This window comes from Sturnus vulgaris, chromosome 4 (genome assembly GCF_052056855.1).
Source record: "Sturnus vulgaris isolate bStuVul1 chromosome 4, bStuVul1.hap1, whole genome shotgun sequence".
Lineage (NCBI taxonomy): Eukaryota > Metazoa > Chordata > Aves > Passeriformes > Sturnidae > Sturnus > Sturnus vulgaris.
Window position 1 is genome coordinate 2908015 of NC_142246.1, and position 15296 is coordinate 2923310.

The 15296-nt window shown below is 47.2% G+C and overlaps 1 protein-coding gene across 1 annotated transcript in view; it reads right to left on the reverse strand.

Moving 5' to 3' along the window:
• Positions 1–317: 317 nt before the first annotated feature.
• Positions 318–15296, reverse strand: part of ADRA1D (adrenoceptor alpha 1D) — a 40995-nt gene continuing 26016 nt past the window's right edge. Inside the window, exon 2 of the mRNA XM_014876240.2 lies at positions 318–4611. Coding sequence (XP_014731726.1) covers positions 4043–4611 — 569 coding nt within the window. The 3' untranslated portion in view covers positions 318–4042. The remainder of the gene's footprint in view (positions 4612–15296) is intronic.

A 15296-nucleotide genomic window follows, 5' to 3' on the forward strand; every position in this document is an offset into this window, starting at 1 on the left:
CACAGCTTCTCTGGGCACCCTGTGCCAGGGCCTCACTAGAAGGCCTGGGGAGAATTTTTTTCCTAATATCTAATCTAAACTTGCACTCTAGATGTGTCTGGTGCAATCTCTTCATGCCTGTGTGTCAAATAACTGAGAGTGTCCTCTCCTGACTTGCTTTTATCATTAATTCTTCCAAGTGGGAAAGATTATCCTTGTGAAATTGCAAAGAAGTGTCTTAGAGAAATAGGCAAGAGTGGATAATTTTCAGGTTTTTCTTCCTCCCTCCCTCCTTCATCCCCCATAACCCTTGCTTTAAAAATCAGACACAGCAACAATTCACAGCAACGTTTTAGACAGGTTTGTGCATGTATTTGGTACAAACAAACAAAAATATGTGCATTCTGTTTCATAGAGCTTACATCAATCTGGCAGAACCTGAAACACAAAACAGAAATACTCTGGCTAATAAATACATCTGGGGATGAAAAATAAAAATCTATACATAAAAAATTCCAATGTTCTGCTAAAGAAAATGTACACTTATATACACACTGTAAACAATAGTAATGCAACCCAGCTGCAGCCCAGCTCAGGCTGACAGGGACCTTCCTTCCCTCATGGACTTGGGAGAGTCCAGTGGCACAAAAACTCATTTTCCACTCTCAACTCTTGGTTCCTTGAAGCAGCGAGGTCTGACAATGCAACTGAGACATGGAGCCAGTGCAATGAGGTGGGATCTGATGGATAACTGAGGTGCAGGTGCTTTGGGAAATGGCCTGCCTGGAAAATCTGCTGGAATAGGGCCATTCCCTCAGCTGGTCACACCCTTGTGGATCCAGGGAAATCTGTGGGATCAGACTGAATTTTAACTCCTGAAAGTCTGAGCCTGTTCTTCCAAACTTGGGAGAGCTTGGAAATGAAGGGATTCAAGGAGAAATGCTCAATTCCAGACACTCAGGTCATATTTCATACAAGATTTTCCTTCTTCCCTGCCAGCAAAGACAGCCCTGCCTCCTCTAAATGAAACTCTGCATGAGCAGCCTCAGAGTCCAGTCCTGGCACTGCTTCTGATGCAAGATGCCAAATGAAAGCAGGCTGAAAATCAAGTATTTTGCCTGAATGCAGCACAGCAGAGCTCAAGGCTTTCCTACAGCACCTTCCAGGGCATCTCTTGGGGCCAGATCAAACACAGTGAGTAACTGAGCCAGAATTTGGGCATTCATGTTTGTGTGTGTGTAGTGTGTGCTTAAACAGACTTTATTTTCTCTCTTGTAGGTCTGTAAAGACTTGGGATGGAGAGGCAGCAAACCTCTAGACTAATCTTTTTTTTCCTTCTCAAAAAGCTTTCAAGGGGCTGGAGGTTGTAAAAACAAATATTTCAATACTGGAAAAAAAAACCCCCAAAAAACTGTATTGAAAAGATCAGAGAGATGTGTAAGCAGTAATACCAGGTCATTTATGGGAATGCACTGCTTGCCAGCATTTGCTAAATCTTCATTTATAGAGGGATGTTTGCCCATTTGTAGAATGCCTGGTATTTTGGGAATGACACATTTATATAAACACAGTGAAGTGGGTCTGTCTGTCTGTCTGTCTGGTCATGAACTGTCCTCTCCCTGGTCCCTTCTCTGCCACATCCCCAGTGCCTCCCATCAGGATCCCAAAAAACACCCAGGAAACCAGTGGCAGCTGCAGCCCTCACACTACAAAATGACTTTTTGTGTCACCCCACCATCACTGTAAGGTTTCACTTCCCCTCAAAACCAAATAAACAGGGAAAAAAAAAATGTATTACCCCACAGAAATTCCCATGGGGTGTTGGGAAGTTCCCTGCTTTGGTAGGGCAGAGCTGGCAACCTCAGGCTGCTTTTGCAGATGCTGGAGAGCCTGCAGGTGGGTGTGAGTCTGAGTTCAGTGTAAGTGCTGGGATTTTCTGCTGGAAGGAAAATATCTGGACAAAATCTGCTGGTATTTGTTGTAATAATTGGTCCAGTTTGTCCTGCATCAAGTAAAGGGCGTTTGAGACAGGGCCAACTCCAGATATCTTGTCTCAATATGCACTGCACAAAGGAATAAAAAAAATTTAAAAGTCCAGCTTCTGTCCTGATTTATTTTCCTTTAAAGCAAATCAGAACATCATAAAGAAAGGTGAAATTCTCCTTGCTGTGCCTGGGAGCCTTTCATCCTCCTTTGGCAGCCACCCTTAGTGGGATGAGCTGGATGTGCTGCAGGCACTTCCATGAAAGGCTCCTCATGGGAAGTTTCCACCCTTTCACACGTTCAGTGCCACATTTCCACCCCTCAGGACTTCACATTCCTGTTCTTTAATTCCCTGGCTTGAGGCACTTCACCTCAAAACCCTCCTCTGCCTCCATCACCTACTCCTGCTCATGGCTTAACCTGATGGTTGCTCCTTGGGGCTCATTTCCTGAAATTTTCTTAAACCACTCTGAATTTTCAAACCAGTGCCTGCAATCCACGGCCAAGTAGAATTTGGATGACCATTTCCTGAGCTGCCTGGTCAAGGTGGGCTTGCCATGGCTTCAGCTCCTTTAATTTTCTGGAGGAAGCTGTGGTGACTTCCTGAGGGATGCTCACACTCTGGGACTGTGAGCAGGGGAAAATCCCATTTTAATTGCCATTACTCTTGACACAACCAAGGCAATTGTTGGCAGCCACCAAAAGTTTGGAGCATCAAGCACGTGGGAAGTCCCTTGAGAGAAGGATCACGAGTGTGACCCTGACTGGGGAGGAGATCCCTCTATTTGAGGGAGCTCCAACTGCACCTCAGCTCCACTTCAGCTTGGACTTTATGGGCAGTAAAAATGCAAACTTCCAAACTCAGCCACCCCACCTTTCCTGAGCCACAGCACAGGCTGGCTGAGGACCTACATCACAGAATCACAGGATCATTAAGGTTGGAAAAGATCTCTCTTGGATCGTGGAATCCAACCATTAACCCAGCAGCACCTCACTCACCACTAAACCATCTCCTCAAGTGCCACATTCGTGTGTCTTTTGAACATTTCCAGGGATGGTGGCTCCACCACTGCCCTGGGAAGCCTGGTCTAGTGCCTGAATACCCTTTGACTGAAGAAATTCTTCCGAATATCCAGCCTAAATCTTCCCTGGCACAACTTCAGGCCATTTCCTGTAGTCCTGAGTGAAGCCCCTGGGATGCATTTTTATCCTGCGCTTTTTTGAGAAAAACAACGAGAGCAAAGAAGGGGACAGGAAAGTCTGGGGATGACTGACACCAAAAGGAGCTGGTTTCTCTGTGTGTCACAGATGGATGTTCACCAAAGCAAGGTGGGTTGCAAGTGTTTCACTGGAAAGTGAAACGTGAAATGCTTCACAGGATGGAATTAGAGGAGGGAGACCTGCACACAGTGCACACATCTGGAATACTCCTCTGGCCTAAAACCAGGTGATGTGGAAGGGCCAAAGCTGTGGCCACTGCAGAGATGATGACTGAGAGCTGGGATCCCTCCACCTTGCTTGGGAATAACCCAGTCTGCTCTCCCTCCAAAGCCAAGGCCTCGCCTGGATGTCCTGTCCAGGACCTACAAGCTCCCAACCCACCCACATAAAGGATCACTGCCTGGCAGTGTCCTTCCTGGATGCTGCCTCTGGATGGAAACATGACCACATGTACTAAGGCAGGGTTGGCAACTTTTGGGATTCAATCTTTCCATTAGATTTCACCACGGTGTTTTTAAGGCAAAGGAGACATCCTGGTTTCCCTTAATTGCACAGCTTCTTCCAAAGCCAAAGACAACCATCCACCAGAGGAGACAGCTCTTGCCCTAAGGCCATATCCACACCTTCTCCTCCTGCTGTGGCTTGTTAGATTGGGACATGCCATTGGCTCTAATTTGAGGAACTCATAATCCCACAGAAGGGGCTGAGCTCCGCGTGGGGGATGCTTGGATAACCTTTGGGCAACTGCATTTAATACCTGATTGCTGCTTCCAGCCCGCCTGACCGACCCACAGGTGGTATCCCTCCATGTTTCTGCTGGATACCTCTAAAGAAACCATCGACAGCTGCCCCAGAGGCTTCAAATATCTGTTTCTCTCAGCCCACAGCAGTCTGTTAAGTCATGGGTCTGGTAGTCGATGGTTTCCGTGAAATCATGAGGGATCCCGATGGAGACAGACTCCACCTCTGTCTTGTAGGTGGCTGTCACCCCCCCTTTGCTGGAGCCACCCCGGATTTTGTTAGAAAGGCTGTTCATCTTCTCCTTCAGCTGCGTGGACGCTGGTTTCTGGAACGGCGTCAGCATTTTCCAGCCCTTGAAGCTGAGCGTTCGCCTCTTACCGGCCCTCTCCTGGAAGGAGGAGTTAAATATGAAGGAGCTGTTGAGGGTGTTAATCCTGGGCCTTAGGTCAGTGTCTGAGTCCTGCACGGAGCTGTTGATGGAGGCCCCTCTCCAGTGGTGGTCGTAGACCCTCCAGAGGGGCCGGCGCCGCCGGCGGCACTGGCACTTGAGCAGCCGGATGAACGCGCGCTTGAACTCCTTGCTGGAGCACGGGTAGATGATGGGGTTCACGCAGCTGTTGAAGTAGCCCAGCCAGAAAATGATCTTGAAGACGATTTCAGAAGGCTTCAGGGACGGGAAGAAAGAACCTTGGGAGAGATTGGAAAGAAATGTGGTTAGAGGGTGTTGCTGTGAGGCTAAGGAGTGGCGAAAAAATACAGCAACACAGGTTTCATTCAGAAAGCAGAGAAGCGATTTACTGCAGGAGTAGGCACATTTTTATAGACTGGTTCTCTGAACTAAGGGTAGAATAAGCTCACTGGTCCAAGGAAGGCAACATCTCTTGTGAACATGCTCTTACCAAAACATCACGCTCCTCACGCACTCCTCCTGTCCACAACACCAGCTGCTAAACTTTGTTATTAATTCTTTCCCTTCTGTTTTCCTTTGAGTAGCTTGGAAAAACTCAAAATGCTGTTTTCCCTGGCTCTCACCAGCATCCACAAGAGGGAGTATGGAAGGGGGCTCACAGCTGGTCTGTGATCCAGAGAGGGTTAATGAATAAGGGTTATATCTGAAAGGAATCTTATCAAGGCTGTTGGCCTGGAGGCTGAGGAGAGAACAAGAAGGAGATAAATAGAAGAAAACCTGCAGCTGGGAAAAGTATTTTTAGAAAAGTTTTGTGAAAAACAGAGGTGGAGATGGTTTTACACCAATGAACATTATGTTGATTTAACTGATCAATCAATTTAATCAATCAATCAATTGTAACCAATGAATAAAGTGTAAACTTTGTAGAGGATATAAAAGACAACTAGCAGTTGTAATAAACAGAAATTAGCCTTCTGAAATGTAGTCTTCTATTTGTATGTTGTGTCCACTCCAACAGCAACAGGGAAGTGGCAGAGTGAGGATGATAAAGGTGGTGGTCAGTCCAGGCTGGAAGAGGTGAGATGTGTAGAAAAGGCTGGTGGTGTGGTGGTGGTGAGACCCTGGAACAGGTTTTCCAGAGAAACTGTGTCTCCTCACCCCTGGAACCATCCAAGGCCAGGTTGGATGTGGCTTGGAGCAACCTGGGATAGTGGAATGTGACTTTCAGGTAATTTATTGCCTCCAGACTTACAGCATAAAGCATGGCCACAGCCCTGTCACCTGCACTGAGAGAACAGCAACACCCTGCTCGTCCTCCTCTCGTGTATTTTGGGTCATCAGTGTCACACATCCTCTGTTCAGATCCTGTGGTGATGCTAAGGGGGGGCTGTAAAAGTGAACTCAGATAATATTCACTGCCCCAAAGCTTGTCCTTGATACTTTAAAACACTTTTGCCCACCCAATACCTCCTTAGATTTTTGCAGAGTTTCCCAGTGGTTTTCCTGGTGAAAAAGCTGAAGATAGATTTTTTTTTTTTGAGCCAGAAGATGTCAGTGTTGCTCCCACATGGCCTCAGAACAGCATTCCCCACTTGGATCTGAAATAACTTTCTGACTCAGCCTTAATTTCTCTTAATTTTAGCTCCAGATGACAAATCCTGCCACCATGTGACTGAGCGTTAATTTGTATTTTAGTAAATAACATTAAATCCAGATATCATTATTATTTTCCCCTGCGCTCCTTAGCCCGGTGTCAAAACAGTAAAACAGGTGCCAGGAGCCAGAAATTCGTGACTGACACTACATAAAAGCTCCCTGGGCTGTTTGCTGGAGGAAAACCACCCTCCAGGAAACTCAGAGAACTGGTTCCAGCAAAGCTTTCCTACACCCATCCCTAAAAAGTGGAGAAATTTCAGCCAGACTCAACATTAGGTGCGTGGGCAGCTCCATCACGGGTATGTGGGAGAAGACAGACAGATCCCAGCATTTTATGGTGGTTGGGCAGGCAAAGCAGTTAAAGATGTGCTGAATGCCCACCCAAGGCAGGCAGGAGCTCAGGCTGGATGTCAGTGTGTGCTCAGGGGGGCATGGGGCAAGGACAGTGAGCAGGAGTGACATCTCTGTGCTGGGAAGATTTCCTGGGAATGAAGGCCCCTGCAGCTTCATGAGCAGCTGCTGCTGGTGCAGCCAGGGCTTCGAGTGGAGAAATGATCATGGAATCAGGGAATGGGGGGACATTTGGGTGGGGAGGGACATGAAAGATATCTCGTCCCAAACTCCCTGCTGTGGGCAGAGACACCTTCCACTAGCCCAAGGTGCTCCAAACCCCAGTGTCCAACCTGGCTTGGACACTTCCAGGGATCCAGGGGCAGCCACAGCTTCTCTGGGCACCCTGTGCCAGGGCCTCACCACCCTCACAGGGAACAATTCCTTCCCAATATCCCATCCAGCCCTGTCCTCTATCAGTCTGAAGCCATTCCCCTTGTCCTGTCACTCCATGCCCCCATAAATAGTCTCTCTCCATCTTCCCTGTCAGCTCCTTTAACACAGGGGTCAGTTTTGTAGAGGCACTGACCCCACCTTGGTTGTTTTAGATTAAAGGAGTTTATTCTCTTGGGGACAGTGCTGAGATTTGCAGGCTGGCTCTGGGCTTCTGGAATCACCAGTTTTGGTTTTAACCCCATCAGAAACATCTTCCAAAGTGACAGCCAGGATCTTTGAACCACACCAGTGGTGCTGGAGCCATTCCCCTTTTGCCTATAACATCTCCAGTCTTCATCCCACCATGGCTTTGACCATCCCCCTTTTTCACAGTGCCCCCTGGACCTACAGGAACCGTGGATGTGTCAGGAAATGGGACCTAGGAAGATGAAGGATTTAATCAAACATGCAGTCCTGCTTGTTCCCTTGTCAGGGAGAGGCTTCCTGCCTCAGTTTCCCCACAGAGAAAGGGTTAATCACCATGAACTCTCCACAGTGCTGCTGTGAACCCTGTTTGCAGCGTGCTCTGGGTTCTCAGAGGAGCTGCAGCTCTATGGAGCATTTCTTAGCTTCAAGAGAGAGGAAAAGAAAACAAAAAACTATGGTAACAAAGCAAATAAAAGAAGGGTCTCTTTTTAAATTCAACTGGTAATCACTGCTTGAGCCAGGCTACTTAAGAGATTGGTGCTTGCCTAAACAGCCTGATGGTTGCTAAAATAATAACTTCTATCTGGTGTTCAGCAGTTCAGGGCACAATGCAGTTTCTGTACTATGTGCTTTGTCTTTTGCATCCAGATAGAAAACACAAATTGAAAAGGAAAAGAAGCTATGACTTCTCTGAATTTCAACTCTGGCTGGTTTTCTCCCAGCGAGAACCTTGTGTACATATGAAGACAAGGGGCTCATTACCATCCTCATTGCCATGCAAATAAGCGTGCCCCTCGGAAGGGACGTGTCCTGAGTGCATCCACAGTTTCTGCATTTCCTCGCCCTGGGATGAACAGAATTGGGCAGGGAGTCCCCAGAACAACTCCTCTGCACATGCTGGAGCATCAGAATCTTCTGCTGGGCACTGGGAAGCTGCACATAAGAGGATTTGAGGGTTTTTTTTAGGGAATGTGTGGAAAAATCGAAGAAATCAGCTCTTGCTTTCATACACTCGGATATGCAACAACACTCAGGGGGTTTTTGGGCTGGGCTTTGTAACATTTCCTATATAAATAAGTGAAAGTCAGTACTGAATGATGGACACTTGAAGAGCTCAGGAAACAGAGAAGGATGTGTCCAAGGTCCAGAAACAGAATGTGAATAAAAGATCAGGAATAGCAACAGAGAGTGATGCACCAGCACTTCAGTCTGTTATCTCGCTCTAAGAGCAATTTTTGGTGATCTGGCCTCAAAAGCATCAAGGCCAGTACAGGGCAACATCAAAGAACAGGAAATATGATTTCTGTAGGATCTGTGTCACAACCCAACAGGAAAGCTGGTCTTGTTTAAAGAGGAGCTTTTGCTGTGCACTCAAAATCAGCCCTCTGGGCATCCAGCTCAACACCTCATGGGGGAGCAGGAGATGGTGGCACCCACCTTAGGGACATCCATCTGAATTTATAATAATAATGCTGGGGTCTTAACAGTCCATTTGGGGACTTTATTCCTTCCATCATTTTATAAAAGACCACCCCACATATTGCAAAATCTGAATCTGGCAGAGCTGGGTTAGGGCAAGGGTTGCCAGTCCTGTTGTAACTCTAAATAATTAACTTCAGGACCATCCAGAAATTCAGAAAGCTGCAGGTGAGCTCAGGAAAAGCCTGTTTGCACCTTGCAAGTGACTGATGTTGCAGACTAAACATGATCTGAAGACTGAACTTTAATTTTTTGGTGATGCAACAGTCGTGCCAATAAAGTATGTGCTCATACTTTTTTTTTTTTTTTTTTAATTACTTGTTAATGTCATCCTGCTCATATTTGGGGAAAACCAGGCAGGTAAAAATCTCTGGAGGCATGGGCATGTTTCCCAAAACTGTGACGCTGTGTGGTGGGTGGCAGTGGATGCAATCTGCCCTCCATGTATCCAAACACATATCCCATTATTTTTAGGTTGTTTGAGCTAACACAATCTCATGATCTTTCCTTGCCTGCCCTTCTCCACCCTGCCCTCCCCATGACTCATTGGAAGGTGATATCACTTGGATTGTTTGGAGAGTTGCTGGTCCCAGTGTTCAGTGCTCAAAAAAAAAAAAATAAAAATAAAGCAAAACAAGAAAAAAAATGGACAAATGCACCAATGCAAGTGGAGCCAGTCCAAACTAAATTCTGGCCCTGGCTCCCAGTGTACAGCCAGAATTCATGAGCAGGCTTAGTTGGCAAGGGCATCTTTGTTCTAAAAGGTCCCTGCTTTGCAGCATGTCCTGAACAGCACAGGAATGCTGCAGACATGGGAGCAGGTGGGAAAAACAAAGGGACAAAGTCATGTCCCAACACTGCCCCAACTTGGAAATGCAAGGACCAGCAGAACTGTTCAACACTGAAAAAGGTGTTGCTGTTACTTGGTGTGGGCTTTGTATCAGGAATGGCTTGCAAAAAATTAGTTTTTGGAGAGCTGGATTTTACAGGTGTCACCACAGGGGAGGGAAGGTGAAACCTTCCACAGGAGGTGGCAGGTGAACAGCTAAGAAGAGGACATGGTTCATCTCACAGCAGGTTGCTCAGCTGTGGATGTCCCTGCAAGCAGAAGGTAAAAATTGATTGGCCAGACTAATGGAAAATTTATAAAAAAGAAAATTACCAATGTGTGAACCACTCTTTTTCTGAGTTAGGAAGCTCCAGAAATCCTTTTGTAGGATTAGGAATGTGGTGGGGACAGCTGTGCCATCACCTGAGCTTCTCCTGGATGCATCCCCAAAGGTTCAGGAGGGGATTGAGGATGGCCTTGGGAGGTATCAGAGCAGAAAGTCAAAATAACTGCAGCTGGTAGAGAAAAAGCCCTGGCACAGGAGGTACCACAGCTGCTCACTGTGGGTCCTCCTGGGCAAAGGAAATTAAAGAATCATGGAATGATTTTGGTTTGGATTGGGAGGGATCATAAAACCCATTTCATCCCACACCTTCCACTATTCCAGGCTGCTCCAAGCTCTGTCCAAGCTTGCCTTGGACACTTCCAGGGATCCAGGGGCAGCCACAGCTTCTCTGGGCACCCTGTGCCAGGGCTCCTCATCACCCTTTTATTAAAAAACCTTTTCCTTGTATCCAGTCTAAAATGGCTCTCACTCTCTTCCTTCTTTTTTTCTTTCTGACTCTCACAAAGTAAATTAATTAAATCTGCTCCAAAACAATCATGAGCTGCCCCTTTCTGCTCAACACCCAGCTTGCACCTCTCCTTGCCAGCTCCTTCCCAGGTCCCCATGATGGACAACCTCCCTGGTGCAGCTGCCAAGGTTTGGGAGGATGGTCTGGATTTCAGCAAGGACCTCTCCCAGTGTGTGGGGCTCAGGTTCTCACTGGTCTTTCCTGACCTTCTCCTCCATTCCCTATGAACCACCTCCACCGGGTGTTTGTAGGCATATCAGGGTCCCTAGAGGGTTAACACCTCCTTGGTGTGTCTTGGAGTGATCAGGGAGTTCACTGCCCTCCTAGGATGGATCCAAGAGCTGCTTGGCCTGGGGAGGAGGACAGCATGTTCACAGCCACTCAAGCATTTTCCCTGGAGGACGATGGCATTGGGATATCGGGTGGAATTCCTCAGGCCTGTCAGCCCTCCAGCCAACCCCATAAACAATGTCACAGATAAGCAGCAGCTTCCCAATGAAAGCCCCAGTGAGCTGCCTGCGTGTCTCTCTGCTGCCTGTGTGTCCAACTTCTGCATCCTGGTGTGGCCCAAAGAGAAGCAGGGAGAAGCCACCACTCCCCCTGGCCACTGCTGACCTTCTAGGCAGTGCTTTGTCCCAGGCCATGGTTGGAGAGATGCTCTTGGAGAGCCCCTGGCCATGCCAAAGCCCGTGGTGGGGTGTGCAAACCTGGTGTGTGGGTCCTGGTGGGGAGGGAGGGAAGCTTTAGGTGAGATGGAGATCAGGGGAACTTTTGTCTGGCAGCGGTGGGGAGATTGCAAAGGGAGGAGAAACCAGTCAAGGGCTCTGAAAAACACCAACACTCCCAAGCAGGATCTCAAATTTGAGTTCTGAGTGTGGTTTGTGTGCCAGCAAGAGGAGGATAATGAATCAGAGCCTTGTTCTGGCCATTCACTGTCAAATTCATGGCCCCCAAACCTGTCTCCCAACATTTAGGAGTATGGTCCTAGTGATGTCCCCAAAACTTTTCTCTAAGGTGCTGCACATCAGTAGGACTTTGACCAAAATTGCCCTTTATTGTCCTCAAATATTGGAGATCTTCTCAGAGTAATCCTGGGAATTTGGACCACTGATGGGAGTAATTGATGTGAGGATGTTTATGCGGCATCCAATCTTCTGAGAATTGTGGCTCTTGTGTGATCCAGGCACCTGAGCAGGTCCTGGGGCTCCTCTCACAGTCAATGGCTCAGAGGGCAGATTTTGGGGTGAGAGTGGAGTGATCCATCTCATCCTCAGTCACTGGGCAGATGGATCACATCAGATGACTGGACTCAGGCTCCTGGCCCATGGGCAACCACATCACAGGCATCCAAGGTTATTCCTGATGGATTTCCCCCTGAATGTCACGATCATCTCATGGTCTGATGCTCTCTGAGAAGTTGCCAGAGCTTCCCATGCTCACCAGTTTCTCCCCTGTGCAGGACAGGACTTTGATCATGGGAAGAATTTCACCAGTGGAAGGTGAAGTGAAAAGCCACACAGGTTCATCTACACCGTTCCCTGACAGAAACTTCACAAGTAATTTCAAGAATTGTGAATATTGCTAATTTGCTTAGCGTGGTCCAGCCAGACCTCTCCAGATGAATTTGGTCCAGGGAAGGATTTACTCCAGAGCCCATCCTCAAAAGAACAGAAGGAATTGACTTTGCAGCTCCCCAGCATTGCCCAGCAGACTCTGCTCCCTTAACCACCTCCAGATGCCCTGGTGCCACATCACAGGCCATGGAATGCAAAGCTTCTGCTCCACACTGCAGATCCAGGCGGGTGGGCTGCCACACTGCACCCCCTGCTCTGCCAGACATCCTCAACCTCACAAGACAGCAATTATGTGGTAGGACCACGGGGGCACTGCATGGGGCACAAGTAAGGCTTTGGGCAAGATTCTATTAAGTATTTACTCTGCTCTCCTTTGCTCTACAGCTCTTGCTCCAGGGGCTCGAGATCATAAACTGGCTTTTTTCCTTTTTTTTTTTTTTTTTTTTTGACAGTATAGCTGTTCTTAGTTAGTTTGATTCCTGAGCAAGTTGTAGCTTAACTTGTAATTTGATGGATATTATTGGGAATGTGTTTTTGTGATATGATAAATATTGTATCAGACAGGTGAGGGGCCCAAAGAAGGTTCAATCATATAATCAGGGAATGGTTTGGGTTGGAAGGGACCTGAAAGATCATTTAAGTTCCATCCCCTGCTATTAGTAGGAACACCTTCCACTAGCCCAGGTTGCTCCAAACCCTGTCCAACACTTGGACACTCCCAGGGATCCAGGGGCAGCCACAGCTTCTCTGGGAATACCTGTGCCAGGGCCTCACCACCCTCAAAAGGAAGGATTTTTTTTTAATACCTAATTTAAACCTACTCCCTTTCAATGCGAATCCATCTCCCTTTTCCTGTCACTCCATGATTTTGTAAATAGTCTCTCTCCATCTTTCTCATATGCTCCCTTCAAGAAGGGCATGATTAGGTCACTCCAAAGCCTTTTCTTTTCCAGGCTAAATAATCCAAATCCTCTTATATCCCATCTTTCTTGGGAGGGCACTGACCCTTCATCTGGGGACTCACAGCTGAAATCATCATCAGCAAATCCCCAGAATGTCATTCCATCCATTGCATCCTCCTTCCAAAGACATGGATGTCCCATGCACAAAACCTTCTTGACCTGCAAGGAATACACCACATTCCATCTTTCATGAGGGATGTCTAAAGAAGAAAGTCATGTTTTAAACAAAGGAATAACTCAGGAATTATGGTTTGCTACTGCAGAGGGGTTGATATCAAGCTCTGTAAGGAGAAACTACAGCTGCAGCACACAGTGGATTCCACCAAAAGGAGCCCTGAGTGGTGCATCTTGCCTGACTGGATTTCTCCAAGGTTTTCCATATGGTTTCCACAGTCTCCTGGAGAAACTGATGCACTTTGGTCTGGAAAAGTCACACCCAGGGAGAGGTGGCAAAAAGCTTCTTCCCAAACTGGCAACCTGTCACCAGTGGGCTGGATATCACTCCCAACACTGTTTAATATCTCCATAAGTGATCTGGATTATAACTCAGGTGTATTCTGATGAATTTTCCTGACGACACCAAGCAGAGTGAGGAAGTGGACACTTCAGGAGCGGGGACCACCCTGCAGGAAGACCTGCACCAACATGAGCATCACCAGCAGAGATGAAGAAGGAACTGTGCCACTGTGTACTCCTTGTGTTCAGTTTTGGTCCCCACCAGGCAAAAGAGATGTGGGCAGGCTGGAGAGGGTCCAGAGAGTGGCCAGGAAGATGATCCAAGCACTGGGAAGCTGCCATGTGAGGAAAAGCTGAGAGAACTGAGCTTGCTAAGTTCTTGAGAAAAGAAGGGGGAGGTTTTATCACTGTGTAGCTACAAAGAAATTGTGAATCTCTTTTTACAAGGAGTCACTTGGAAGAGATGAGGGGTCACGGGTACAAGTTATTCCTGGGGATATTCCTATTGCACACAGTTTTTCACCATGACAACAATCAGCCATCAGAATAATTTACCCGGGGAAGTGGTGGATTCTACTTTTCAGATTCAGCTGGACATAATGCTGGACCATCTTGTGCAAATTGTGCTTTGGCCAAGAAAAGCTGGACCAGATGGTCCTTCAGGCCCCTTCTAACCTGGTATTCTGTGATTCCACGAGTTTTTCCTGCTTCTTGATTTTTAACAGGAGCTGTGTGGACTCTACTCAAGCAGAGGAAAGGGAGAGAAATTCTGAAACTAGACCTGGGTTTGGATACTGCAAACCAAACTCTGTCATAAATCTTTTAAATGGTTAAGGCAATGCTTTCATGACAGAATCACAGAACGGTTTGGGTTGGAAGGGACCTTGAAGACAATCTAATTCCAACCCATATCCTCAAATCATGCTGCCCATTAACTCACTTCAACACTGCCCTGGAATAGACCTTTTAGCTGCTTGGTTTATCCTCCAAGAAAAAGGCCTGGACAGCAGATTCAGGACTCAGATAGTGCTGAGTAAAGCAGGGTCAACAGGAAGATGGACTTTGAAATTAATCACAAAATTAAAAGGAAGACAAAGATGTAGGCGTTTGACATCTGACTTTTAGTACAGACTTCCTTAAAGGTAATACTTTTGCAGTGCTCCTCATGCTTGGGAAAGATATATGTGTGTCCAACTGCCTGTTCCTTGATTCACAAATAATAGCCTGACTCCATCCCCAGAGGGGACCTTAAAAGAAATCTTAGAATCATGAGACTCAGCAAAAGGACATAAATAAAATTAGGGAAAAAAAAAAAAAAAGAGGAGATTGACCAGTCTGGCAAATCCAAAGGGACACATCAGGAAGGTTCTTATTTACCAGATGCAAATAAAAAAAAAAAATAGTCTCCTGAGAGAAGGAAAAAGTCAGGGCAACTGAGCTGCATGTCAAGAGCTCTTGTGCTGCTGTCTGAGCAGGAAGGGGACTGGAATCCATGTGCTGATGTTGGAGTGAGCAGGGCTGAGCTCCGTGCCGGGACGGTTCACCAGAGGAAACACGCTCGGGGCAGCCTTTAAAAAGAAAATTTCCATCTGGCTCGGGATCTGAACCAACACAATGGCCTTGTGGGGTTGCTAAGCTCCCTCCAGGGCAGTGCAGAGCTTGCTCAGAAAGGAGCATTCCTGGGGCTCTCTGTTCTCCAAACTGGAGCATCCTGAGCTCGTGCTGTGCATGAGCCTGGGAATGTCTTCCCTGAGCACACCTCGGGGAAGCACAGCCTGGGGAAGGGAAACATTTCCAGACAAGCTGACTTGCTGCCATCTCAGCAGGAATAAGCCATAAGTAGAATATCTCATGGGCAAAAATCCAATCACAGGCATTGATTTTACAGGGGCAGTGATAAGATGAGGGGAAACGTTCTTGAACTGAAAGAGAAGGGATTTAGATGAGTTACCAGGAAGAAAATATTTCCTCAGAAGGTGGGGAGGCTCTGGAACCACTTGCTCAGAGAAGCTGTGGCTGTCCCTGGATCCCTGGAAGTGTCCAAGACCAGGCTGGACAGGGCTTGGAGCAACTTGGGCTGGTTGAAGGTGTCCCTGCCCGTGGCCAAGACTAGAATGAGATCTTCAAGGTCCCTTCCAACCCAACCCATTCCATGATTTTATGACAAACTATTAATCCTCA